General features: G+C 33.7%; 1 protein-coding gene across 1 annotated transcript in view; it reads right to left on the reverse strand.

Moving 5' to 3' along the window:
- Positions 1–27665, reverse strand: part of LOC106871310 (trafficking protein particle complex subunit 11) — a 77500-nt gene that overhangs the window by 6394 nt on the left and 43441 nt on the right. Inside the window, exons 19-30 of the mRNA XM_089365182.1 lie at positions 23719–23776; positions 16793–16951; positions 15971–16143; positions 13967–14092; positions 12605–12654; positions 9058–9146; positions 8900–8959; positions 7347–7472; positions 5670–5777; positions 4476–4527; positions 3608–3713; positions 1839–2073 (exon numbers count right to left, since the gene is read on the reverse strand). Of these exons, the coding sequence (XP_089221308.1) occupies positions 1839–2073; positions 3608–3713; positions 4476–4527; positions 5670–5777; positions 7347–7472; positions 8900–8959; positions 9058–9146; positions 12605–12654; positions 13967–14092; positions 15971–16143; positions 16793–16951; positions 23719–23776 (1342 nt within the window). The remainder of the gene's footprint in view (positions 1–1838; positions 2074–3607; positions 3714–4475; positions 4528–5669; positions 5778–7346; positions 7473–8899; positions 8960–9057; positions 9147–12604; positions 12655–13966; positions 14093–15970; positions 16144–16792; positions 16952–23718; positions 23777–27665) is intronic.

Consider the following 27665-nt stretch of genomic DNA (forward strand, 5'->3'; position numbering starts at 1 on the left):
TACTCGCAACTCATGTGGTCAATTTTTAGATGTATTTGGTGATACTAAACTACTATAAACTCAAATAACTACACTAACTACCAATACTAAGTACTGCAGCCATTCAAATTGTTATAGTAGTCAATATCATAGCCACCAATACTAAGAATTATAGCCACTACAAATAGTAACTGTTATACAAATAGTCATTAAAAAAGTATAATAGTTATCAATAATAACCATAGTTACCAATGAGTGAGCTTGTATGTGGTCACCTCCTTTATTAGAAACCCTGATCTGCCATTGAAACTGCCATTGATTCTATGATACAAGTTCCAGTTTTAAAGTGGTCTAAATTAAAATCTTCCATGAAAATTTCATGTTAATTAATGCTCCAAACACTAGCTTCATAATCAGTTATTGTAATAAATTCTTTGCTGCTCTCAAAATACATTGAAACAAAGGTAGTGTATTTCAACATAGGGTAAAGGATAAAACCCCCATTGGTCATGAATGACCATGGGATTGCACCAAGAAAGTTCCCCTTCCAAGGCATAAGTCTGGACAAGGTTGTTTATGGAAGATCAGCAGTCGCCCATGCATACCAGCATTCCCTCTCCACGCCACCAGTGTTATCCAAGGGAAAGGAAAAGGCCAATACAGCTTGGCACCGGCGACATCGTATCTCATTTCTACAGCTGAGTGAACTGGAGCAACATAAAATAGTGTCTTGCTCAAGAACACAACACGCAGCCCAGTCTGGATTCGAACTCACAACCTCATGATTGTGAGCCTGATGCTCTAACCACTGAGCCATGTGCCTTCACATTTTTTTTTATTTCAACATAAATATTGTATCAAAAGGATCAACTCTAACTCCATCATTTAAAAAAAAAAAGAAGTATGCATTAATTATTGTAGTCTGATATATTCCTAAAATAATGATAGCTATAACATAAATTGTTTCTGATGATAAGCTTGTTCAACCAAGATTAATCTGGAACTAAATAAAACAGCAAAAACACTATAACAGTTAGCAAATACCAACTAGTATATCTATAAACACTGTTATAGCTGCTAATAACCACTTAATATAACCACTGATAATTACTATAACATCTATTATAGCCATTTATCTACAAGAAATAGCAGTTGAAAGTTCCTCAAATTACATTCTTCTTTTCAATCATTTTTTTTTTTCATGAATAACCATGCTGAAAAGAATGTGAACTTGCTAGCTTTAGCAGTTTCTGGTATGTCGCAACGGACACTTAACACTGCAAGCTTAAACATATTTGCTGTCATGTGACTCAAACCACTGGTTGTGTGAGCTGTAGTATTAAAGATTCATATCACTGGGCTAAGCAAACTCTCAGACTAACTTTATATTTTTGGAAGGGGATTTTATGGATAATAAAAAAAATAAGTCAATTTAGGCGCAGGAGTGGCTGTGTGGTAAGTAGCTTGCTTACCAACCACCTGGTTCCGGGTTCAGTCCCACTGCGTGGCACCTTGGGCAAGTGTCTTCTACTATAGCCTTGGGCCGACCAAAGCCTTGTGAGTGGATTTGGTGGACGGAAACTGAAAGAAGCCCGTTGTATATATGTATATATATATATGTGTGTGTGTACCTGTGTTTGTCTCCCCAACATTGCTTGACAACCGATGCTGGTGTGTTTAGGTCCCCGTAACTTAACGGTTCAGCAAAAAGAGACCAATAGAATAAGTACTAGGCTTACAAAGAATAAGTCCTGGGGTCGATTTGATTCGACTAAAGGCAGTGCTCCAGCATGGCCGCAGTCAAATGACTGAAACAAGTAAAAGAATAAAAGAATAAAAGAATTGTTTGCATAACAAACCTGTTTATTTCCTGAGAACATAAAGCTGTCACTAGGTTCCATGACGGCTTCTAATTCTTGCATTAAAGAAGTTTTGTTATGGATTTCATAAATCAGAGGGAGCAAAGTTTTTACACTACCAAAAGCTGGTAAATGGAGGCCAACAGATATCGGAATGCATTCAATGTTCAAAGCTGGTAGTGGAAAGACTGTGCTTACATATGGACTCAACATACCATCATCATTTTCGGTTTTCCTACAAATGATGACAAAAGAAAAAAATTGTTAACATAAAGGACTTAATATATTTATGCTTTTAAAGTTTCTTAAATTACTATAAATTTCTAATACACTTCAAACTTATCAATTAAAATGAAAAGATTAAAACATTCGATGTAGAAAAGAGTAAAACAAATAAGAAAATAGATTGCTTCTAATTTTGGCACAAGATATCATCAACAACATTTAACATCCCATTTTCCATGCTGGCATGGGTTGGATGGTTCAACATGAACTCATGAACCAAATATCTGTGCTGAGTTCCAATGTCAGTACTAGAATAGCTTCTACATCTCAATGCTCTTTCTAATGCCAACCACTTTATAGATTGTACTGGGTGCTTTTTTTCAAGGCACCAGCATTAGTGAGGCTACCAAGTAACTTGCAAGATAAGATCTCTCAACTGAGTAGTGGTGATGGTGGTGGTAGGTAGTATTAATTGATATGAAAGTATGATAGAGACACAGGAACAGGTGTTTTAACAGAATATAAAATTAGAGATAAATACTATTCTAATAGTAGAAGATTACAAGAACGTTGCATGAATGTTCAATTTAGCAATGGTTATATGCAAAAATTTAATTTTTCTAAAAATTTGGTTCTGCTATTAACACAGGATTTTTTAAAACATATTTTCTGTAATTTTATTAGTTAGCTTTATTAATAATAGTTAATATGTTTCAACATATCTGACCTGTAAAAAAGGTGCAAAATCATTTCAGAACAAAAGTTAGAATTTTTCTCCAGAGCAAAACCACAGTGAAAATGTCCGTTTTATATGTTAAATATGTCCCAAATATATTTGAACTGATTTGAAAGTTTGTTTATTTCATAGCACAACATGTGTCAACCAAATATTTTATTCCAGCCACCAGGCTGCAGTACAATGTGAGTATGTAATTTCTGTTGATTTCTTATAAGAAAGCGAAAGTTTTCAGACATTTTGGAGTTCTCCATCTTGGTATCTAATTCTGATGAGAACATAAGCAGCTTGAGCATGGAGGCACATGGCTTAGTGGTTAGAGTATTTGGCTTGCAATCATAAGGTTGTGAGTTTGATTCCATGCAGCATGTTGTGTCCTTGAGCAAGACACATTATTTCACTTTATTGCTCCAGTCCACTCAGCTAGCAAAAATGAGTTGTACCTGTATTTCAAAAGGTCAACTTTATCACATTCTGTGTCACACTGAGTCTCCCTGAGAACTACATTAAGAGTATGCATGTATGTGGAGCGCTCAGCCACTTGCTCATTAATTTCTTGAGTAGGTTGCTTGGACCCACTTGAGCCCTTGTCGTTGTAACTGATGGAGTGCCAGTTTTTTTTATAAGTAGCTTGAAATGCATGTATTAGTCTATAGGGACTGCTCTGAAATGAGTGGTGTATTACACTTTTTGCTTAAAGTGTGAATCTTTCTCTATGACATGTCACAGAGAAAATGGGCTTTTTACAGGTCAAATATGTCCCAAACTGAACATAAGGTTTGTTAAAAAAAATCATAGATTTACATACCGCCTCCAATGTAACTTATATGAACCTAAGGGAACAGTCGAAGGTGTTTTAACAGATATTTGTAAACAAATACATTCAGTTGCGCATTCGTTTCGGGCAATTACCACTGGTAAGTAGAAGAAATATAAAGAGAAAACAAAAATAAAATTTAAACTGAAAATAACTAAAAACAGCTTCTTTTAAAAATATTTTATGATTAGTAAAAGAAGTGTAATTGAATTTGAATAGAATGCAAAAACAAGATGGAATATAATAAATATTAATGCAACCATAACATTATATGTCAAAACATGCCATTTAACTTCTTGTATCAGCATGCTTAACACTGGGGGGAATAAATAGAAAAAAAAAAAAAAAAATTAAAACCGCAACTTGAACTTGAATTAAAATTCTTTAAAAGCTAATTATTTTTTTTTATCATTGGATTTCAGTTTGAAGGTGAATTTAGAATATTTTACAAGTTTTACATAGTAGTTTATGACATGTTTCATTTATGAAATTTCAAACTGCAAAAAAATTATCTTACAATGAAGTTTAACCCTTTAGCATTTAAACCAGCCATATCTAGCCCAAATACTCTACCAGCTTTATGTTTGAACAAGCTAGATCAAATCTCTCACACCTACCCTATGCTGTCATTCTAAAAATGAAACCACAGTGAAATCTTAAAGCTATGTGATAATGCATGATTAATTCAAAACAATGTGAATAAATAAGTATTATATTTGTAAGAATAATATGAATGCTAAACTGTTAAATATTTATTAAAAAATATTTATAAAAAAAAAGGATAGATATCCAATATGTTCTGTTCAAGATAAACTTAACAAAAATACATAAAAGCAGATCAATATTCCTTAGATTTTACCATTTTTCAGCTGTGATTCATACTCCTCATCTTCATGTTTTATGATTGGTTTCTGGGGAAAAAAATAGATACAATGAATAAATATGGAATAAGTGTGGATGTGCAGTTAAGAAGTTTTGCTTGGCAACCACATGATTTGGGGTTCAGTTCCAATGAGTGGTACTTTGAGCAAGTGACTTCTGAAAGAAGCCTGTCATGTGTGTGTGTGTGTGTGTGTGTGTGTGTGTGTGTGTGTTAGTGTCACCATCATATAAATTGTAGTTTTCATTTCCAATATTCTGCAAAAACATGTCTGGCCTTGGAGAAATATTACTTTGCCTGGAAATGTGTAAGGTTGGCAAAAGGAAGGGTATCTGACAATAGGAAATCTCTCTTAATAAACTCCATTAAACCCATGCAAGCATGAAAAAATGGATGTTAAAACAAGGACAGGGATGATGATGATGTTCTAACAGATTTCTTTCAGTAGGTGAAGAATTTGGGTTTCACAATCACATAGTTGCCAGTTCAATTTCATTCCATGGAATCTTAAATAAATATATCTATGAGCTTTGTAAGTGTGAAATTGTACTACAACTTTGTGAGTAGAATTTGGTAGTGAAAGCTTGTTGTATTTTTATTGATCTATATAGTTCACTGACAGATGTAGACAGCAATGAGAAAAATTATAAATCTTTGATCAAAATTCCCTTTTGATATTTGTTCTGTCTGAGTTACACAGACAATTCCCTACTGCTGCCATCGTAGTAAGTGTAATAATCCAGTGATTGTACTGCTAAAGACTATTTTTATTTTAAGATGGTATAGTGTGATTTGAGGGAAGTTGGGTTGCTATTTGAAGCAGATAAAGTGACCATGTAGAGGCTTCATCACTGGAGATAAGATGGTCACTTAACGCCAAATCTAAAGCCCCTATTGATTTTGCTAGAATTAATAATATCTAACAGAAAACGTAAGGCTAGGAATTTGGGTGGTTGAAGGGAACAGTTGATTATATCAACCCCAGTAAGATGATTGATACTTTATCAACTCCAGAAGGATGAAAAGCAAAGTTGACATCAGTGGAGTTTGAACTCAAAATATAAAGAGCTGGAACAGATATGGCAAAGCAAGCATTTGTTCCCCTTCTCTAATGATTTTGTCAATACCCTGCCCTGAAAAGTGTTATAAATTTATAAATGAAACATATCTTACTAATAGTAATTCACTGGTCTCAATTTCTACAGGCCATGTAGATGTGCAATGTAACTCCTGAATGATGAGGAAGTGCTCTCCAGAATACACTGATTCAATATGTTCAAACTGAAAAATTAAATTAAATTTGTATAAATAGGTTTTTAAAATTTCATCTTTAGGAAGAGAAATTGATTGATAAGATCTATAAACAACACTCATCTGTTGTTATTTGTCTATATTTCACTTTTTGTTTTTCTAAAGCTTTGTTATGCCCCCACCCACCACCAATATTTTTTGCTAAATGCTTGGTCTTGCATTTTTAACTGTTGTTACAGTCTTCTTGATGGATGTACATCGAAAAGAAAATAATGTATATACCTATTGAGAAGGCTACAAATAAAATATTTTGCAGTGAAAAATATTTTGGGCAACATAAACAAACAAGCTGTCTTGAAAAAGAAAGAGAAATGAAATATAGACAAACAACAACCGCTGAGTATGTTTGTACAATCCAACAATCATGGCCCTTCCCAAATATAACAATATGTTGGATTGCTAACAGCTTAGAACCAAGGATACTATGCTTACAATAAATATATTAATAATTAATTTCCTAATGAAATGGAAAAAAAAACATTGAAGTATTTAAATTGATTTAAAGTAATAATAGCAACAGCATCCTCATTGCTATTATTGATACAGTTTTCAACACATGGTTTCAAATCAAAACTCTTGCAAAACAATTTCAAACCTGGGGGCTAATGCAGTTTTGCACCTCTCCTTGAAAAATGCATTTTTTTGAAAATATTTTTTCAGATTCGTACATTTTAGATGTTGGAGATTACGAATATGCAAAAAAAAAATAATAATTAAAAAAAAAAATTTCATCCCACCTCTTTCACTCCCCACCCCAATTAAAATTTTTGATTTTGTTTACTTTAAAGAGAAAGCGAATTGATGAACATATGCAAATCAAAATTAAATACAGACAAAAACATTAAAGTGAAAAGAATTTGCATTTTACTTTGGTTTGCTTTAAACAATCGTAAATAATAAATTAATGTAAATTAAATATACACCATTTGATGAGAAACAATGTTTAATAATTAATGTTATAAAGTTTAATAAGGGGCTCAAATTTCACCCCTCCCCATATAAATTTCGAACTTCATCCATTTATTTATCTGTCTATCTATTTATCCCTGTCCATTTATTTATAAAATATATTTGTCAACTAAATGTGGCGGTGCTATAGAAGACAGTGTTGGGGGCTAATGCAGCTTTGCATCTCTCCTTGAAAAATGCATTTTTTTGAAAATATTTTTTCGAATTCCTACGTTTTAGATGTTGGAGATTACAAACATGCAAAAAAAAACAAAAATTTTTTTTTTAATTTCACCCCACCTCTTTCACTCCCCACCCCAAATTTGGAGGGAGGGTTAAAAAAATTTTTTCTTTTGCATATTCATAATCTCCGACATCTAAAACGCAAGAATCTAAAAAAATATTTTCCTAAAAATGCATTTTTCAAGGAGAGGTGCGAAATTGCATTAGCCCCTGAAATTGTATCATTATTCATAAATAAAGTTTGAATTTTCGCATTTCAGAAAGAGTACTTCTTCACAGAAACATTGACAGGTGAGGCAGCAGAGTTTTACACCCCTGCATTCTTTATTGGTTTATATAATTTCTTACCTTCAATGAAGATATCTTGGTCGAAACTTCAAATGGCATTACTGTATTCAGATTGAAAGTATCTTCTTTGTAACAAGTACAATCAAATTTTTGTTGCCCGAATTCTATGTTTACAGTATATGAAACCTGGAATTAAAATTAAATATTTAAAGTTATTTTTTTAAAAATGTTATAGTAAAATTTTTGAAAGACATGTGTTTGGTTAAGAAGTTTGCATTGCAACTATGTGGTTTGGGGTTCAGTTCCACTGCAAAGCACTTTAGGCAGCTTCTTTTACTAAAACCTCAGACCAACCAAAGCTTTATGGGTGGATTTGGTAGACAGAAACTGCATTAATCCTTAAAGGCGGCGAGCTGGCAGAAACGTTAGCACGCCGGGTGAAATGCTTAGCGGTATTTCGTCTGCCGCTATGTTCTGAGTTCAAATTCCACTGAGGTCGACTTTGCTTTTCATCCTTTCAGGGTCGATAAATTAAGTATCAGTTACGCACTTGGGTCGATCTAATCGACTTAATCCCTTTCTCTGTTCTTGTTTGTCCCCTCTATGTTTAGCCCCTTGTAGGCAATAAAGAAATAAGAAACTGCATTAATCCTTTAGCATTTAAACAGGTTGTATCTGGTATAAGCTAGTCTACTAGTTTTATGTTCAAACTGACCACATCCAGCCTCTCACACCTACCCTACAATGTTATTCTAATAATAAACAATCAAGTCATTGAAATCTCAAAGCTATAAGATAACACCTGATTAATTCAATACAATGTGAATAAATAAGCATTAAATTTGACAGAGGAGTCTGAATGCTAAAGGGTTAAGCCAACTGTGTGCTTGTTCGTGGCCCCCTCATCTTGACATGTGCTAATTATAAACAAAAGTTATTGCCATACAAGAGGTGCTGTTCAGATGTTTGAAAGGACTAGGAGAAATATTACTTTGCCTGAAAAAAAGTCAGGGTTTATGACAAGAAGGGTATCAGGTATTAGAAAATCTGCTTCAACAAATTTCCTCTTAACTTGTAGAAGCATGGACAGGCGATGATGATGATGTTTTCTTATTTAACAAAAGACAGAATTTAGTGAATATTTGAGTTCCTCAAAACATATTTGTTAGTTATCATTTAAATTACTATAACAATCTTAATCAGTTCAAAAAGATTACTTGTAAACATTTAAAATAACTACCATTATCTTACTGCCAGCCAACATATTCAGCTATTAAAATATCATGCACAATCATTACCATTTCAATACTATCTAACCATAAAAAATTAGGTACCACTAATATTCATCTTTATGTAACTTGAGGGTACACTCTGACATATCTCCACCACCATATCTCTCTTTTTTAATGGGGGGTAACCATGTATTTCTTGTACAACAAGATGCCTGAGCCTGTCTCACACTTTAATCTCCCTCATATCACCTGGCTCAAAGCCATCTCCCTCAATGTTACACCCTCTTGCTGTTATCATAATTACACATACTTATCAACACTATGTTGTTTTAATTAAAAAGAAAAAAAAAAATAGAAAAAAGTGTCAGAATATTTACTTACTTTGAAATTAATTGTTTTTAAACTAACTTCCATGCATTTCACATAAAGGTTTTGAGTGATCTGAAATGTGAAAATATAGAATGGTAATAAAGATTAGAAGACAAAATCGTTAGAAAACAACGAGAAATAACTGGACAAAAAAAAACAAACAAACATACTTCTTCTTCTACATCCAATTTTCCAAGTTCAATTCCTGCTATTTTTGATACAGTTTCACCTTCATATTTAGGTTGCACACAAATATGTGCTGAAAAAAACAAAACAAAAACAGAAAGCCATGTAAGTTTATTTTACAGAAGGTATAGCTATTTAAGCTGAATGTCAAAATATATGCATGTGTCTGTATATGCGAGTGAGTGTATGTGTATATATATATATATATATATATATATATATATAATTTGAAGATAAGCAACAAAAATTCAATAGGTTATAGCAGTACGTACGTTTCGTACAAGCTCCATTTATTCATGTAGTGATAACACTACAGAAAATACAATGAAAATGTACTCCTCAGCTGCATAATGGAATTTCATTTTAGACTGTCTAAAATGAAATTCCATTATGCAGCTGAGGAGTACATTTTCATTGTACATTCTGTGGTGTTCTCACTACATGAATAAATGGAGCTTGTACGAAATCTACGTACTGCTATAACCTATTGAATTTTTGTTGCTTATCTTCAAATTTTATTCACCAAATCTCTTGATTTTGTTTTTGGTTTTATCCTACCAAATTCTGGTGCCTCAAACATTTAAGTACCACATTTAATCTTTTGATCAAATCTATATTATTATTATTATTATATATATATATATATATATATATATATATATACATACATACACACACACATATTTTTACTTGCTTCAGTCATTTGACTGCAGCCATGCTGGAGCACTGCTTTGAAGGGTTTTAGTTGAACAAATCAACCTCCAGACTTGTTTTTTAAAACCTGGTACTTATTCCATTGGTCACTTTTGCTGAGCTGTTAATTTACGGGAGTGTAAACATACCAACACTAGTTGCCAAGCAGTGGTGGGGGACAAACACAAAGACACACAAGCTTCTTTCAGTTTCCATCTACCAAATCCACTCTCACAAGGCTTTGGTTGGCGAGAGGCTATAGGAAGAGGAGAAGGAAGAGCAATGGAAAAAGAGAGTGAGAAACAGCAAAAGTGCAAGAGAAAGCAGGAGAGAGATGGTAGTGAAGTGCCAGGGTATACACATGCACACATATTTTTTCACTTTCTCTCTTAAATACATGCACGTATAAACAGAGAGATTCAAATCTCAAGTGTGGTACTGTACTTTTGCTCCAAGCAGGGATCACTGTTAACAGTGATTTCAATTGAAGCACTGGAATAATATTTGAACCAACTTTTATATTGTTGCTTAAGCTGCTAAAAACAGCAGCTAAATCTTCAAAAACCACATGCTGCAGTCTTCGACAAAGTCGACAGTGTTGTCTTGTATATCACTATGTTCAAAAAGCAGACATGCGTTGGTTAGACTTGAACACCTCTTGCAACAGGTCTGCAAAATCAGAAGTGACCTGGGTTGAACAGCAGCAACAGTAAATATCTGTTACACACACACACATGCATTCTCACTCCCTTTTTCTTCCATCAAAATTTCATGCTAATTTATGTTCCAAACGCCAGCTTAATTAATAATGACAAAGTTATTTTACTAAATTCCACATAATAGGTGCAGGCGTGGCTGTGTAGTAAGAAGCTTGTTTCTCAACTACATGGTTCTAGGTTCAGTTCCACTGTGTGGTACCTTGGGCAAGTATCTTCTACAATAGCCTCAGGCTATCTACACGTGTGTGTCTGTGTCTATGTCTATCCCTCCATCACTGCCTGACAACCAGTGTTGGTGTGTTTATGTCTCCTGTAAGTTAGGAGTTTGGCAAAAGAGACCAACAGAATAAGTACTAGGCTTTAAAAAAACATAAGTCCTGTGGCCAATTTGTTTGACTAAAACCCTTCAAGGCGGTGCTCCAACATGGGCACAGTCAAATGACTGAAATAAGTAAAAGAATAAAAGAAAAATATTATGTTAAAAATTAATTGAAACAGTGTATTTTAACAGAAATATACTCTTTTACATGTTTCAGTTATTTGACTGGCCATGCTGGAGCACCGCCTTTAGTCAAGCAAATCGATCCCAGGACTTATTCTTTGCAAGCCTAGTACTTATTCTATTGGTCTCTTTTGCCGAACCACTAATTGTCAAGCGATGTTGAGGGGACAGACACAGACACAGACACACATAAATATATATACATATATGACAGGCTTCTTTCAGTTTCCATCTACCAAATCCTCTCACAAGGCTTTGGTTGGCCCGAGGCTATAGTAGAAGACACTTGGTGCCACGCAGTGGGACTGAACCCGGAACCATGTGGTTTGTAAGCAAGCTACTTACCACAAAGCCAGGGTTACATGATGTGCTGGTTCTTATTTAACATGTTTAAACAATTTTAGTAATTAATAATAGTCCTTCCCAATTTTTCTTTTTCTTATTTGGCAACATTAAACATAATGTTCTATGCTGACGGTAAATTTAAATTTTCTTATTTCTGTTGTAATACAGAAAATGACAGTTGGTATTAGTCACAGTAATCTGTTAAAAAGACAACAAGCAATCGGAAAATAATATATCATCATTTAACGTCCACTTTTCCATGCTTGCATGGGTCAGATGGAATTTGTTGAAGCAAATTTTCAACAGTTGGAAGTCCTTCCTATCACCAACCCTGACTAGTTTTCAAGCAAGGTAATATTTCCCCCAAAGACTGACAAGTCTTCTGCAGAAGACTGGAAATGAACAACCTCACTTGTATGAAAGTGAGGCTCATTTACAACCATCATATGATGTCAAAGCAAGGGTATATACAAGCACACACAAATATAAATAAATATATATATATATATATATATATATATATATATATATCATCATCTTTAATGTCTGCCTTCCATATATATATATATATATATATATATATATATATACACACATACATACATACATACATACATACACACATATATGTCTGAAGGCACATGGCATAGTGGTTAAGGCATTCAGCTCATGATCATAAGGTTCTAAGTTTGATTCCCAGTGATGTGCTGTATCCCTGATCAACATACTTTATTTCACATTGCTCCAGTCCACTCAGCTGGCAAAAAAAAAAGATTTGTACCTGTATTTCAAAGGGCCAGCCTTGTCACATTCTGTATCATGCTGAATCTCCCTGAGAACTACATTAAGGGTACATGAGAACTATATTAAGGGTACACGTGTTTGTGGAGTGCTCAGTCATTTACATGTTAATTTCACAAGCAGACTGATTGGATCAACTGGAACCTTCATTGCTGTAACCAACAGAATGCTAGTTATACATATGAGCTTCTTTTAATTTCTGTATACCAAATCCACTCACAAGGCTTTGGTTGACCTGAGGCTATAGAATGAGACACTTGCTCAAGGTGCTGTGCAGTGGTACTGAACACAAAACCAGGTGGTTGGAAAGCAAGCTTCTCAACCAAACAAACATGCCTGATAATTGTTATGCACTTCAGTGTCAAAGACTGTGATTGTGTAAAATATGTGATGTGTGAACTGTGAAGCATTAATGGGGTGCAGTCATATAGAATGTGAAGTTGTTAAAACAACTGAAGAAATGAAACATACTGGTTTGTTCTGAAGTTGTCTCTGAAGCATCTTGTACTTCCACAGTTAAACTGAAACAAAGTGAGAAAATAAAATATTAATACATTGGCATTGAAATTTTATTGATAATTAAACTGTTCATATTTTATTGAGTTTTAATTCTTTGATACTGGTCTGTCTAATACTGCCCCTTGCTTACAAATTTCCTATTTCAAATGATTTAAATTAAAATCTTTCATAAGATTCTATGTTAATGTTTCAAATACTAGCTTTGTAATGACAAAGTTATTTGACTAAAATCTTCATTATTTTCAAAATTAAATGAAATAGACAGTGTATTTCAACAGCAATGTGGTAACAAAAGGAGTTAAAGACATCGGTCAGTATATGTAGAAGAAATAATTACATTGGTATGAACAGGGAGGTCAAAGGGTGATAGTTACTGGGTGAAAAAAAGCTATGATTGCAGCAAAATACTAATAACATACAGCCAAGGAAGATGCAGTAGTATATTCGACTGGAATTACCAACCTGCTCGTGTCTTTGCTGCAGGTGTTGACTTACAAAGACTTAAAATATCATTAATGGCATCAATAAAAGAAAATAAATATCACTTATATACACTACCAGTATTACGATCCAGTCACAAATGAATTTGATTCTGGTTGGTAATGTTAATAAAATATATACCTAGCAAATTACCAGTTTATATTGCATGCATTACCGATATGTGTGTGTAAGTAATAATATGAAATATATTATTAAAACAAAGAAAGAGAGAGAGAGAGAGAATAGCAGAGAGTAAAGAAATTATGAAAATATAATGTGTAGCTCTGGGACTATGGCCATGTGATTAGAATGTTGCAGGAAAGAATAGCAAAACATTCTTAAAGCCAATTTAAGCAGAAAGAGATCTAAGAGTAGACCAAGAACAAGATGGTTGGATAATATCTATAGTCTCAACTGGTCACATTTGAGTATACAGCAGAGAAGTGTAATGACCATTGCTTCTGATAGGACCCCTTAAAGGAGATGCCTGAGGACCCCTCCCCTTCCATGACCCTCTCAGTGGGCAAAAAAAAATGGATGGATGTCAAGAATTATTGAAACATGACAAGGAACACAGTGATATCAACAATAGTAACAATTCTGAGCTAATAAAGGAACTTCTACATGATAGCTAGATCTGGCAGAAATTGCAGTCAAACTGCCGTCAAATCACACTTGCAATCTTAAAAATGAAAGAGTATACAAGATAGTGTAATCCTTGGTAAACTATGTTTGAAATACAAGGATGAGATGGTCATGGTTAGATTAGGGATTTATTGGATTGTGGTAACGGTCATTGTGGATAAACAATAGCAACAACATAAAACTATTTACCTTATGTCAGATATGGAAGCATTTTCCTTATTGGTTATGTTGATTTTTACTAAATAGAATTCATTCAGTAAACTTGGTGAGTCGTGGATGACCTTAATATCCAATCTAGCATGGCGTGGAATAATCCTGTAAGAAAAACAACAGAAAGAAAATTACATAGAAATAGCTGATATCCTTTGATATAAGAGCAATAGGAAATATCAATCATACTGAAGTGCCCAATAGATTTGTTATTCAATCATAGTGCTGTTAAAATAGTGGATAAGTTTATATAACTTTCACTCTGTGCACTAAATGATATGTATGTGTGTTATTTCTTTACTACCCACAAGGGGCTACACACAGAGAGGACAAACAAGGACAGACAAACGGATTAAGTCGATTACATCGACCCTAGTGCATAACTGGTACTTAATTTATCGACCCCGAAAGGATGAAAGGCTAAGTCGACCACGGCGGAATTTGAACTCAGAACATAGCGGCGGACGAAATACTGTTAAGCATTTCACCCGGCGTGCTAACGTTTCTGCCAGCTCGCCGTCTATATGATATGTATAATGATATGTATGTGTGTGTGTGCACGCATGCACACTATTTTATTTGTGAGTCATGATTGAAATAGAGAAAAACATAGCTCAATATATTGTGGAGTTTATATATATATATTTATATACTATTTCCTTCTGTACTTAAACCATCAGTTTCAGTCTCCAAACCTGCTTTCAATACTAATCTTTTATTCCTTATTCTCTCTGTTCCTCTCCTTGACTTACAACTAAAAAATAAGCATTCTAACTCTTTGGCAAGCAACCATTGATATTTTCACACACCTTTGTGAACTAATTATTGGATATAAGCTGAAAATCTTGTTTAAAACTTCACTAGTTGATCAAGCCATTAAAGCGAAAAATTGAAATCTTCTTCAACTCAATATTATCAATAAATTTCACTCTACCAAATGTATAATGTCTCACTATATGTATGAGAAGCCATACATCAGGTTGTGAAAATGTTTATAAATATTTGGATGAATGTATGTGTATTATGACAGAAAGGTTAGCTGGATATAGCAGGAATTGTCATAGTTGTATGTGACAAAGACTGTGGTGAGAAAGACTTTGTTTCTTTGTTTTGAAGTAGTATTAGGAATAGTAAGTCCCTGTCTGTCAAGCTGTTGCCTAGAACAAAGTGTTATTTCCTCTATTTGGTGCGTCAATCAGAAAATTAGTCTTCCAACTGCTGGAATGAACTCTTCTGTTTCAACTTGTATTTTTCCTCAAGTAGATAACATAATGAGACAGAGGTCAGAAACAGCACTTTCTAAAGCAGGTTTTCTGTCTCCAGTACAGATGAAGGTTGATAGCAAGTACAATAACTAAACAAAACCAAGATCCACTACATGTGAATCAAAAGTTCAGTGGATTGAAACTCAGCAAGGTTTTCTATTACATATACATTATTTTTCATGCAGATATTGTCTGAATTCTCACCCTCATAAATGTTTACAATTTTCTGTAGTTACTTACACTGGGAACCATTCAATACTAATTCAGTAAATGCAATGAAAATTACTTAGTTATATTATACAATCAATCAAATAAACCAACTGATTTCCCACTAGTCCTCAAGAACTTAGTTGTATTTCTCCATATATTTCTGACTTATCTCTCTGCCATTTTTGTTAAATCCATCTTGTTTCTTTTGCTGTTTCTTAGAAATCAATCTACCTACTGTCATCCATTCTTTGAACATGTCTAATCCATTTCCATTTCAAAAATAATTGTGTTACTGTATAGGAGACACCTGTCTGTCTGTCTATCTAAATATATCATGATCTTATACATTTATATATATATATACACACACACACATATATATAAAAGCATTATTAAATATGACTTCCCAATGTGGTTTCAACATACAATTTCTGATCAAAATTCTTACAAAACAAATTCAAAATTGAATTTCATACACACACACACACACACACGTCAGAAGCCTTACTTTGTTATTGGAATAGCAGTCACTGACTTCCAGTCGATTACCCCATCAGATTCTTTCTTATGCCAAACAGTCTGTGCAGTAGAGGATGGTGCAACAGCATCACCGCCAGCTCCAAGCCAATAAAGGAAAGCCAGCCTTCCTTCAGTCCCAATTTGAAGAACTATAGTTGTAATCTATAAATAAAATTTAAGGTATACATAAGAAACATGAACAATTATAAATTTAACAAAACAATTTATATATATATCATCATCGTTTAACGTCTGCTTTCCATGCTAACATGGGTTGGATGATTTGACTGAGGACTGGTGAAGCAGATGGCTACACCAGGCAGAATTTCTACAGCTGGATGCCATTCCTAACGCCAATCACTCAGAGAGTGTAGTGGGTGCTTTTACATGCCACCGGCACGAAGGCCAGTCAGGAAGTACTGGCAACGGTCACGCTCGAAATATATATATATAGTTATGTTGTGTTCCATTAGAAATTTATTAGCATCCAGTATAGAGCTTGTTGTGTTGAAACAATTGTAGCGAATAATTGTCCAACCATACTCCCTCTTCCTGACTCCAATTTTATGTGTGTGTATATATATGTATATATATATATATATATATATATATATATATATATATATATATATATATGCTTATTGTTTAATTTCAAATGAAGTGATGTGATACTCAAGTGTCATGTCACAGCAATCTGATTTATGAAACAAACTCTCAGCTTCAGCTTTAGTAATATAAACACACACACACAAAACAGAAAAAAAAAAATAAATAAAGGAAAATAGAAGAAATTAGTAAAAACTTTTCTTACTTCTAATTGATTTCCAACATCCTCTTTCATAGGCAGAAATGAAAACCGATAAATTCTAGTTTTATTAGGAACCAAATACAAATCTCCATTTTCTCCTTCACATTCAGATGCAGCAGTTATTCCATGGCCATCATTTACAACACAGTATTGATTGTATACCTGTAAATATAATATTTACACTTCAGTTAAGCAGAGGTGAAGTAGTTTTTATTAACATTGCAAAATATTTAATTCATGATCATTTAGCATTTAAAACAGCCATATCTGGCCCAAATATTCTACTTGTTTGTTTAATGTTCAAACTGACCTGACCTAGCCTCTTATACCTATCTTACAATGTAATTCTAAAATTAAACAATCTCAAAGCTACAAGATAATGCATAATTAATTCATAACAATGTGAATAAATAAGCATTACATTTGACAGAATAATCTGACTGCTAAAGGGTTAAACTGTTCATGTCAATAGGAAAAAAAAAAAAAAAAATGAAAAACAGTTATGGAGAAATAAGACAAACACTTTGTAAGGTACATCATTATGGTAACTCATCCAGCAAAGAACTAACTTTGAATGAGAACTGATAGAGATTAGAGATGATGGGTTCATTTGTCTTGCTGCAGACAATCTTTCAAATAATTCCAGTCAATTCAGTAAAGTGGAAAATGATAAGATATCAATATAGGTAAAAATAAGAACATTGAACCATTAAACATAAAAAAATGAAAATTATCTCATCAAATCCTTCCAATAATACACATAACCACAGAAATCATATTAATATAGATAGAAATAATATAGAAAAAAAAAAAAAAGAAACCTATACTATGTGTAAGAATAGATGACCCCCCCCCCCCAAAAAAAATAACCCATCACTCTAATAAAGAAAACAACAATAACACTACTTGGATCATAATACCTTTTGTCAAACATCTAAAATCTAATTTTATTAGATCCATTAAAAATATAATCAATAAAAACTCTAAATATGCAAGAATATTTAATAACAAAAAAATTAGATTTAGATTTTCAGTCTCTCCGAACCTTTTTAGGATAATCTCTTCTTTTAACAATAAGAAACTGGATCGATTCCATAAAAAACCCCCCAAAAAACATCAATATACCTAGCAGCTCCAATAATTCTATAACTAACAACTACTATTATCATAATAACTGAAACTCCATTATCCCTAATAAATATAGACATAACAACATAGTACCACCTAATAATTTAAATTGTAATTTCAGAAACCCAATTTAAGTTTTACAATATCTATTATACTTCTGAATATTTTTTTTTAATATTTATAGCCACAGCAAGTATTTACTACCTTAATTCTGTAATATTAACAACTAATTTCCTATTTTTCATTTTTTTACCTTATATTTAATACACACAAACGAATATAAGTTCTTACACTAATACAACTCTATTATATGTAGGTCTTTAAGCATTTCTACACCTAACTCTTGTTCTCGTTGCATTCTAGCAGCCTCCTATATACTATATTCACTAGCTTAATTTCATTCTCACACAAGAAAATTTTTTTTTTTACACACACCATACCTAATATTACTTATAACTGTCAAATCATATCCTAATTCAAACATAACTATGCTTTTCCATTGGACATCTCTATAAAACTTCCTCTAATAAATGACTTATGTGGAGTTTGAATTACTTATCTACTTACTCTTCTATAGAGGGAACGTCCCTTAAAACCTTTTCCACTCATATATTCAAATTACCGTTAGCTGCCTCAGTTTTAGTTTATACACAACTAGACTCACATTCTTTAGTATGCTCTCAATTTTCATAATGATAAATATGTATATCTGAATTTGTTCTCTGCTATTCCCTTCATCAAGTCTTCTAATATTTTGTCATGATATACATTGACAGGAAAGAACAAACAGCAAAATTTGAACTTGCAATGACTTTGACACAACTTTGTTGCCTTGCAGTGCACATGAAGATTCCCCAAAATGCTCATCATAGAAGTATAGCAGCACTATTTGTTGTATTCAGAGTATACCAAGACAAACAGATCAAAGCTGTTTGGTTTGACATTTAGCTTTGGAAAGACTGAAGTCCTTCAGTAGTTCACACACCAAAGCCCTGCAACACTGCAGACAACACATAGCATGTTGATAGCTTCTGGTATCTGGGGAGTATTAAGTATTAATAATGGATTCAACAAAGAGATATTGGTGAGGATCCAGAAGGTTAGGCACTAGAAAAACTACGCATTAAAGTACTGTAGTGTATGGACATTCACCTCTTTGCCAAATGCTATTATGGTCCATGAAATTTTGTATAAGTGTGTGAAACATGTTACACTGTATCACAAACATGTCAGATGACTCAAGTATTTTCACAACAACTTCCTGATTCATCACGCAATTTTGCAAGTGGGACTATCTCCAACTTGACCATCCCAGAGACAGCCAACTTCACATGTATTTAAGAGAAGTTTCGGATCTTGTTCAAAACGGGGGCACCAGTATTTTCTTAACAAAACACTTTGAAACTTGGGACACTGGTAGAATGTGTCATATAAAACATCTTTTTCTCTTAGTCTTCTTAACAAAAAAACGTACATCGCAAGTTATTTCATGTTAAAGTTGTCGTATTTCTGTAATTTCAACCAATGACTGACGTCCATTCAGCTGTATACATTAAGTGCTGACTACGTAAACAAACGATTCTGGCGGTGATAAAATTATTATTTCCTTGTCAAAAAATGGCTGAAGCATATTGGCAGTAACTAATAAACCTTTCTATTATAGGCACAAGGCATGGTTTTTGAGGGAAGGAGCAAGTCAATTAGGGTTAGGGTTAGGGAAAACGAACACACGTGTGTTGCCTCGGCAAAATGTCAGAAGTAATGGGAGATTAAATACGCTTTACACCGCTTAAACTGCCAAAGGTGTAGGTGTAAACAGCTGAATACTTGTCAGTGATTGGTTGAAATTATCGAAATAAGACAATTTTTTACATGAAATAAATTCGAATACAAAAATTATTTTCTGTTCTATAACACAAAATAGATAAGTATACGAAGTTTGAAAGTCTTTCGGTACCAAAAACACTACATAAAACATAAGTGAAAACTGGTGCCCCCGTTTTGAACAAGATCCGAAGTTTCTTATGGTTCAGCTCATATAGACAGGTCAACTAATCTGCATGTATAAATCCAGGATGCAGCAAAAGCTATTTTGCAGAGAGGTAAATAGGGCAGTATAAGGACGACTTGAAGTGCAGTGAAACTGAAGCCATATGGAACTGAGAACATGGTAATGAATTGATTTGATAAGAGTGGCACCACTGAATTGCTAGAGCAGTAACAAACTTTCAGAGATTCAAAGCAAGTCATGACAAAATGTACAAAGACTCTTATAGTGCCCTTCTACTCCAAGAAACAGTTTTCCATGCCCCAGGTTAGCTTTGACTGAAGAACAAACTTATCATTAAAGGCATACAGCTATGCTAACTGAAAATAAACTTGCAGGAAATAAAGGGGGTCATTTGTCATTTAAATGTGAATAAAAAAGGAATGGAAAATACAAATGCTTTCAAATAAGACAGTGCAGTGTAATTTGAGAGAATTTTAGCTGCTTTTTCTAGCAGGTCACGCCACCACTTACTTATGCGGACATTAACCTGTAGAAATTTCAGATGGATATTAATAAGACTCCTTCATTATATTGTATAGCTAGCTTAAAAGCCACAACCTGTGTGGATTTTTAAACTAGCCCCTGTGCAAGGCTAATTGAGCCTGTGGTCCAAAACTACAGACAGCTAAATAGCATGACTATAGTATATCTATAATGACTATAATGCCCTGATGTTTGATCAGTGGTTAAGGATGGATGAAAATTAATTTTCTATTGTTCCAGTCTCAAGTTGAATTCCAACTGTTGGCCAATTTGTCCTAAAGTTCTTATCTTTACGTAAAATTAGCGAAGCGAATGTCATATATCTCTCCCCCATGATCTCTGACATAAACTGACAAATGCCAATCAAGATGGTGTGAATCAGCCAAGCTTTACCTGCTAGAAATAGTAACCCAAACACTTTAAATTAAATTGCAATGCTGGATGTTCAAGGACCAAATGAAAGGCAAATTTTCAATCGCGATTCCAAAAAGGTATAATATATCTATGTAGAGAAAATGTATACTGAGATACAGGGGTCCCAAACAGACAGAATTTTGCATTTATTATTATAAGATATGTTAATAGGTCTCATTTTCTTTTTTTTCTTAAATATCTATTCTCAAAGATTTTATGTATATAACATGTAACCTACATCGTAATAGTTACTACTTTTATCCTTTAAAATGATTTTTGTATCTTATTTTCCCAAATAAACAATTTCAGTTACACCTTTTGATCATTTACACTTTCTAAAGAAAAAATAGGTTGATGTGACCCAATTATTGTAATTTTCACATTAATATTCTTTTAAGTGAACAGAACAGAAACTAAAGTCATAGGAGTAAATGTTATATTTCATTTAAATACTTTAGTTAAAATTAAAATAACTGCACATATATTTCAAGTCTCCTATTTACTGATTATTCACAATGACATCATGACAATACACACATGGAAAAATCCTTTCATTCAATATCATAAATAAATTTTATATATATCATCATTTAATGTTCATTTTTCCATGTTTGTATGGGTCACACAAAATTTGTTGAGGCAAATAATCTATCGCTAGACGCCTTTCCTGTTGCCAACCCTCACCTGTTTCCAAGCGAGGTAATATTTCCTCATGGTTAGACAATTTGTTTTACTTAAGACTGGAAACCCCCAAAACACCACTTGTGTGACTGTGATGTCCATTTACAAACATCATAAGATGTCAAGACAAGGCTACTCACACACACATAAATAAATATACAAAGGTGTGCTGAAAAGTTCCTGGCCTTAAAAGTATCGCAAAAGGCCTGGTTGGAGTCCCAACCTTCCGAGTTCTTTTACAGAGCTTAGGAAAACTGAAGAAATGCTGCAATAAGTGTGTGAATCTGAGAGGGGAACATGTTGAATAAAATCATAATTAACTGATCTTCCTGTATTTTCTTTTACCCAAAGCCAGGAACTTTTCAGTGTGTGTGTGTGTGTGTGTGTGTGTGTGTGTGTGTATACAAGGTCGTCTAAAGTAGGCAAAAATGAAAATAACACTAACATCTCATTGTAACATATATTTACCAAAATTACATAAAAATATCTTGAAATACTAAAGAGTAAATTTATTCAACAAAATCGTCATTGGCTTCAACCATGGCCTCCAGACAACTTTGAAATCTCCTGCAACTCTTCTGGACAGTCTCCTTGTTTAAGTTGGGGAATGCTGCCATAACCCTTGCCTTCAGTTCATCTTTGGTGTTACAAGGAGTTTTGTTGGTCTCTTGCTCAACTGTGCCCCACACATAATAATCAAAGGGGTTGCAGTCTGGGGAGTTAGGTAGCCAGATGTTAGGGGTGATGTGGTTGCAGAAATTGTCTGACAGCTATAACCCAGTCATGGCTGTCAGACAATTGTGTGGCATGATACAGAGTCCTGTTGCCAGACATAGGGTCTTCCAGCAGCCACCCTCTTGACCCAAGGCAGTACTACCTCCTCCAGACACTTGATGTAGGTGTTGAGTCTGAGACTGTGTAGGAAGATGAATGGAGGCCACCACTAGTGATCACTCCAAACACCATGAAGTTGACTGAATGTCTGATTTTTATCACTCTCAGTACATGTTTTGGGGACACGGCAAGTCCTCAGATTGACACCCAAACACTCTGAAATGTTCGTATTGGAGCTTTCGGTGTGAATGCCAAGCAGTTACAGCATGTTGTTTCCAAATTTCTGGCAGAGTGAATTGCATCATGGTGGTGTTTTTCTCCCAGACAGTGCCAAACTGACCCTACTATACTGTATAATTGATAAACTCGAAAACAACGCATGAAATTAAAAATATAAAATGGTGACAATTTACCCATTGCACCCTGTATATAAATACATACATACATATATATATATATATATATATATATATATATATATATATTAGATAACTGGTTTCTTTCAGATTTCATCTACCAAATCCACTCACACGCTTTGGTTAGCCTGGGGCTATAATAGAAGAAACTTGCCCAAGATGTTGCACAGTGGGACTGAACCCATGGCTGCAAGGTTGGAAAGTAAACTTCTTAATCACACAGTCACACGTGGTTTGTGTTGGCAAAAATTCTTATTTAGTTGGTGAAGTTCAAAATTTTATATAACTTGATATGCTTTCCCCACAGCATATCAGTTCCATTGAAGGTTTTGAACCGCAGCCATTTGAAATAAATATTTTAATTTAATAATCAAGGATAAGCTCAAAGTCAACATAATGAAGCTTAGCTCTCACCGTTTCTTTCTCTACTAAGCCAGCAGTTCAAAACCTTACCAAGTATATCTGTCTTACTTGTACATTAGTAAAGAACCTTACATGACTTGTATCATCCAATTGTAATTCAATTATCATTCCTTCTTTGTTTAATTAGGAAGAAATCTAATTAGTAGCACAAAGCTGCTGTCTGACTATCTGTCTCTTTCTCTGATCAAAAGAGATGAATGATTATTAGAGGTGTGTTTGAGATGAGTTGGAGATTAGTTTGTGGTGAGGATACATCTGAGCAAGTGGTGTTTCAAAGAAATAGATAACATTTTAATTGTCAAGTGATAGCTATCAAGATATTGACAGTGCTTTTATGTGATTAACTGACCTCCTAGAAATTGTAGGCAAAATGCTATGTTACACCACACTGTGTAAAGAAAGAGGGAAAGACAGGATGCTTATGGTTCAAGACTGACCTAGGGTTATACAGCATCATAAGTAAAAAAAATTAAAAAAAATAAAAAATTAAATTAACTTACTTGATTGCTCAGAAGAACTGATAGTCTTGCGAATCTTACAGGAAATGGACAACTAACTCTGAGTAATAGAAAAAAAAATTATGTCATTTGTAGAGCAAAGTTGACTAAAATATATAAATTATTAATTTTATATTTAAATAAAAAATATAGTTATGTGCAACAGATAATCAACAAACATGTATTCAATGCTGAGTTGAATGGCTGTGAATATTATAGCTGTTATAATATAATCATAGTAACATAGTTGGTTAACTGTGGATGTTACAACTATTATAACATTGCTTATGATGGTTATAATATCATAATAACGAAGATGTACTTGCATAGCAAGTGACCTGATCTGAGATCGTGTGCTGGAACGAAAACAATTGCAGCGTGGAAGGTGTTTATAAGCCATTTAAAATAACACACAAAGACCGTTAGATTCACTTCAACATTTAAATTTAATTTGTCAAAATATTTTCGTCGCTTTGAGACCGCGACCTGTTCACTGACAAAATTGTGCTGCACAAAACGGTCTTTGTGTGTTATTTTAAATGGCTTATAAACACCTTCCACGCTGCAATTGTTAATATCGTAATAAATATCGAATAAATATGAAAAAAAAAAACAAAAAAAAAAATCATTAAAACTTTGTGAATCTGAGTAATGACAACATTATTCTGCAATCATAGAGCTGAAGTATGAAGTATATGATTTTTAAAAATCTTTAATCTTTTTCAGTCATGACGAAAGGCAGTGCCAATTACTCTTTACAGAGCCCCTGAGATTGGTGTGAGGAGAGAGGGAGGAAAGTATTCTCAATGTGGAGATGGTCTGAATGCTTGCAATAAAGTGGACTTTGCTGAAGCTGTTCAAAGTACCTGGAAATGGTGTTAAACTGAGTGATGAATTAAGTTGACCAACCAAGCCACGATAGGATTTCAACTCAGAACATAAAGAGATTGGATTAATATCACTTTGGTATCTGGCGTGACATTTTTACAGTCCCTCTAACTCACTGCCTTGGGTTAGTACTTATTTTATCAATCCAAAAAGAAAGACAAAGTTGACCTTAGCAGGATTTGAACTCATGACATATAGAGTCAGAATAAATATCTTGAGATATTTGATCTGATATTCTATCACTTCTGCCGATTTGTTCCATAATGCAGATGTAGAGGATTTAATTTTCAAGGAGTGTCAGACAACAAACTACTTATTAAAACTGTAACATATAATATTATTCCCCTCCCAAAATTCCTTATCTTGCAAGTTACTTGGTGACCCTGCCGGTGCTGGTGCCAGTCCAAACTGTAAAGTGGTTGGCATTTGGAAGGGCATCCAGCTATAAAAATCTTGCCAAAACTGATCTTGCCTGTGCTGGTGCCAAGTAAAAAGCACTTGGTCCACTCTACAGGGTGGTTGATGTTAGGAATGTCATTCGGCCATAAAAACCTTGCCAAAATAGATACAGAAATCTGGTGCAGTCTTCTGCCTGGCTGGCTTCTTTCAAACTGTCCAATCCATTGCTGCATGGAAGGCAGATGTTAAACAATGATGATGATTCCTTCTTCACTTAGTATATAACCAACTTAATAACAGAAGAAAAAGAATAATCTCGATACATAAAAGTCAATGTATATATGTATCTATGTTCCAAGATGTGGGTTGCACACTGTGACATTTTTCTGAGATCTGAAAAAGGAATTGCTTGAATGCAATAATTCTGAGTGAATCAAATGAAGGTTGCAGACATCTTTTTAAAGTTAATTTATCCCAAAATATAGTAAATTCACGAGAATGTATTTACTTCAGACATTATACAGGAAAAAATGGATATAGCTGCTAGTAAATAATACTTTCAACTTCGTCACATTATAGCATTTATTTCATTAATCATGAATAGTTAGACATTAAAGCTGAAGTTGGCAAGTGTTAAACTAAAAAAATCACTGTAGACACATATAAATAAAAGATACATCTTGCCCACATTATACAATATGATGGCTATATTTTGTCATGACATCAGCATTGGTGAGGTTGCCAGGTTTCCTGCAAGACTGAAATATCTTTTCCTTATTGTCAACATTTGTTCAAAGCAAACCTGATGAAGAGGGTGAATAAAAGAGAAAGTGACAATAATTATAGAAACTAAATGTAACTACTGCTACTGACAAGCAGCAGTAGCAATAACAGCAGTGATGGTGGTGATAGTGGCCATAATCAACACTGGTTTTAACTACCTGTAAAACTCAAACCAGTATAACTGGTGACACACTGAAAGCTACTACTGGTACAAGGCCTGAGATTTGATGAGAGGAAAATAGTCAATTATACTGATCCAAAATTCAACCATGGCAGAATTTTGATTAATAATAATGGGCATGATAAAAGGAATACAAAAGGAGGGATAATAAGAAAGGAATACAAAAAGAGACATGATAAGAAAGGAATACAAAAGGAAGCATGATAACAAAGGAATACAAAAGGAGGTATAATAAGAAGGAAATACAAAAGGAGGCATGATAACAAAGGAATACAAAAGGAGGTATAATAAGAAGGGAATACAAAAGGAAGCATGATAACAAAGGAATACAAAAGGAGGCACGATAACAAAGGAATACAAAAGTTATGACAATAAAAGGAATACAAAAGGAGGTATGAAAATAAAAGGAATACTATAGGAAGCATGGTAACATAGCTACATATGTCATTGGAGGTTGTGTGAGAAGTACAGTCTAGAAAGGACACTGAAATGATATAAACATATAAGATCTTGTGGAATTTACAATCCAGTGTGATTCATTGTTTGATGGTCATAGACCAGGCATTGCTGTACTTGACAAACCAATGAAGGAAACCAAGATCATGGATATTGCTATACCTAGGGATGTATGAGTGGATGATAAAGAACTGGAAGAAATTAAGAAGTACAAACCACTAAAAGATGAGATTGCACAAATAGTGGGCAGTGAAGACAGTAACTGTTATCCCAGTAGTTGTAGGGGCATTGGAAGCATTAACAACCAAGTTTGAGAAATTTGTTGGAGAAACTAGGATTGACATGAGAGTAGAACATGGTCAGAAAAAACTGCTTTATTGGGGATAGTGAGGAATTTGAGACTGGTACTTGGATGTTAAGTATTGTGGAAGAAGACCCTGTGAGACCCTTGACAACAGGTTGTTGTCCATTCTTACAGAATTGACTGGATCAAGTAAAATCGAGAGCTCTGAGAAGTGAAATGACAATAATAATAACTGAAAGTCAAAGATGACTTTGGCAGAGTTTGAACTCAGAATGTAAAGTGAATAACAGTAGGAATAACTTCTGTCATCAGCACAAATAAAACGTAGTAAAGAAATAAAAGACAATTTTAACAATAAAAAATAGTAATGATTTATTGAATTAACAAAAAAAAAAAGAAAGAAATGGCACCAGAAAACAGTGTAAAACAGAAAATAAGTTTAATTATTTTACATTTGAAATATTAAAGATTTAAGGAAATGTGAAAGGTCAAAAAGAAGAACGGAAACAGACTGAAAGAGAAGAATGAAACAAATGCCATCCAGTGAAGTGAAGGAGTGCAGTAAAAGATGAGAGCAAGACAATAGAAATGCTAAGTGAAGATAAAGATGGAGTGCAATATATATATGCAAGCAAAAGTTATTCAAGAAGAATAATATGAGAGAGGGGGAGAATTTTTACAAAAGAGATATATATATATATATAACATATACTATTCTGATATTGGTAAGATCAAGAAAAAGGACTCCATCCAGTAAAAATAAACACAGGATTTAAATGTAAGCTACCATAAGATTTATTCTTTGATAACACAATAATTGGATGAGCTTGTATAGCAGTCTTTCCTGAGCCTGACACGACACACAATATAAATTCATTCAATTACAGTAATCCCTTGCCATAAAGCGATTCACCTACCATGGTTTCTTATTTAAGATTA

The sequence above is a fragment of the Octopus bimaculoides genome, chromosome Z, assembly GCF_046866305.1.
Source record: "Octopus bimaculoides isolate indiv1 chromosome Z, ASM4686630v1, whole genome shotgun sequence".
Lineage (NCBI taxonomy): Eukaryota > Metazoa > Mollusca > Cephalopoda > Octopoda > Octopodidae > Octopus > Octopus bimaculoides.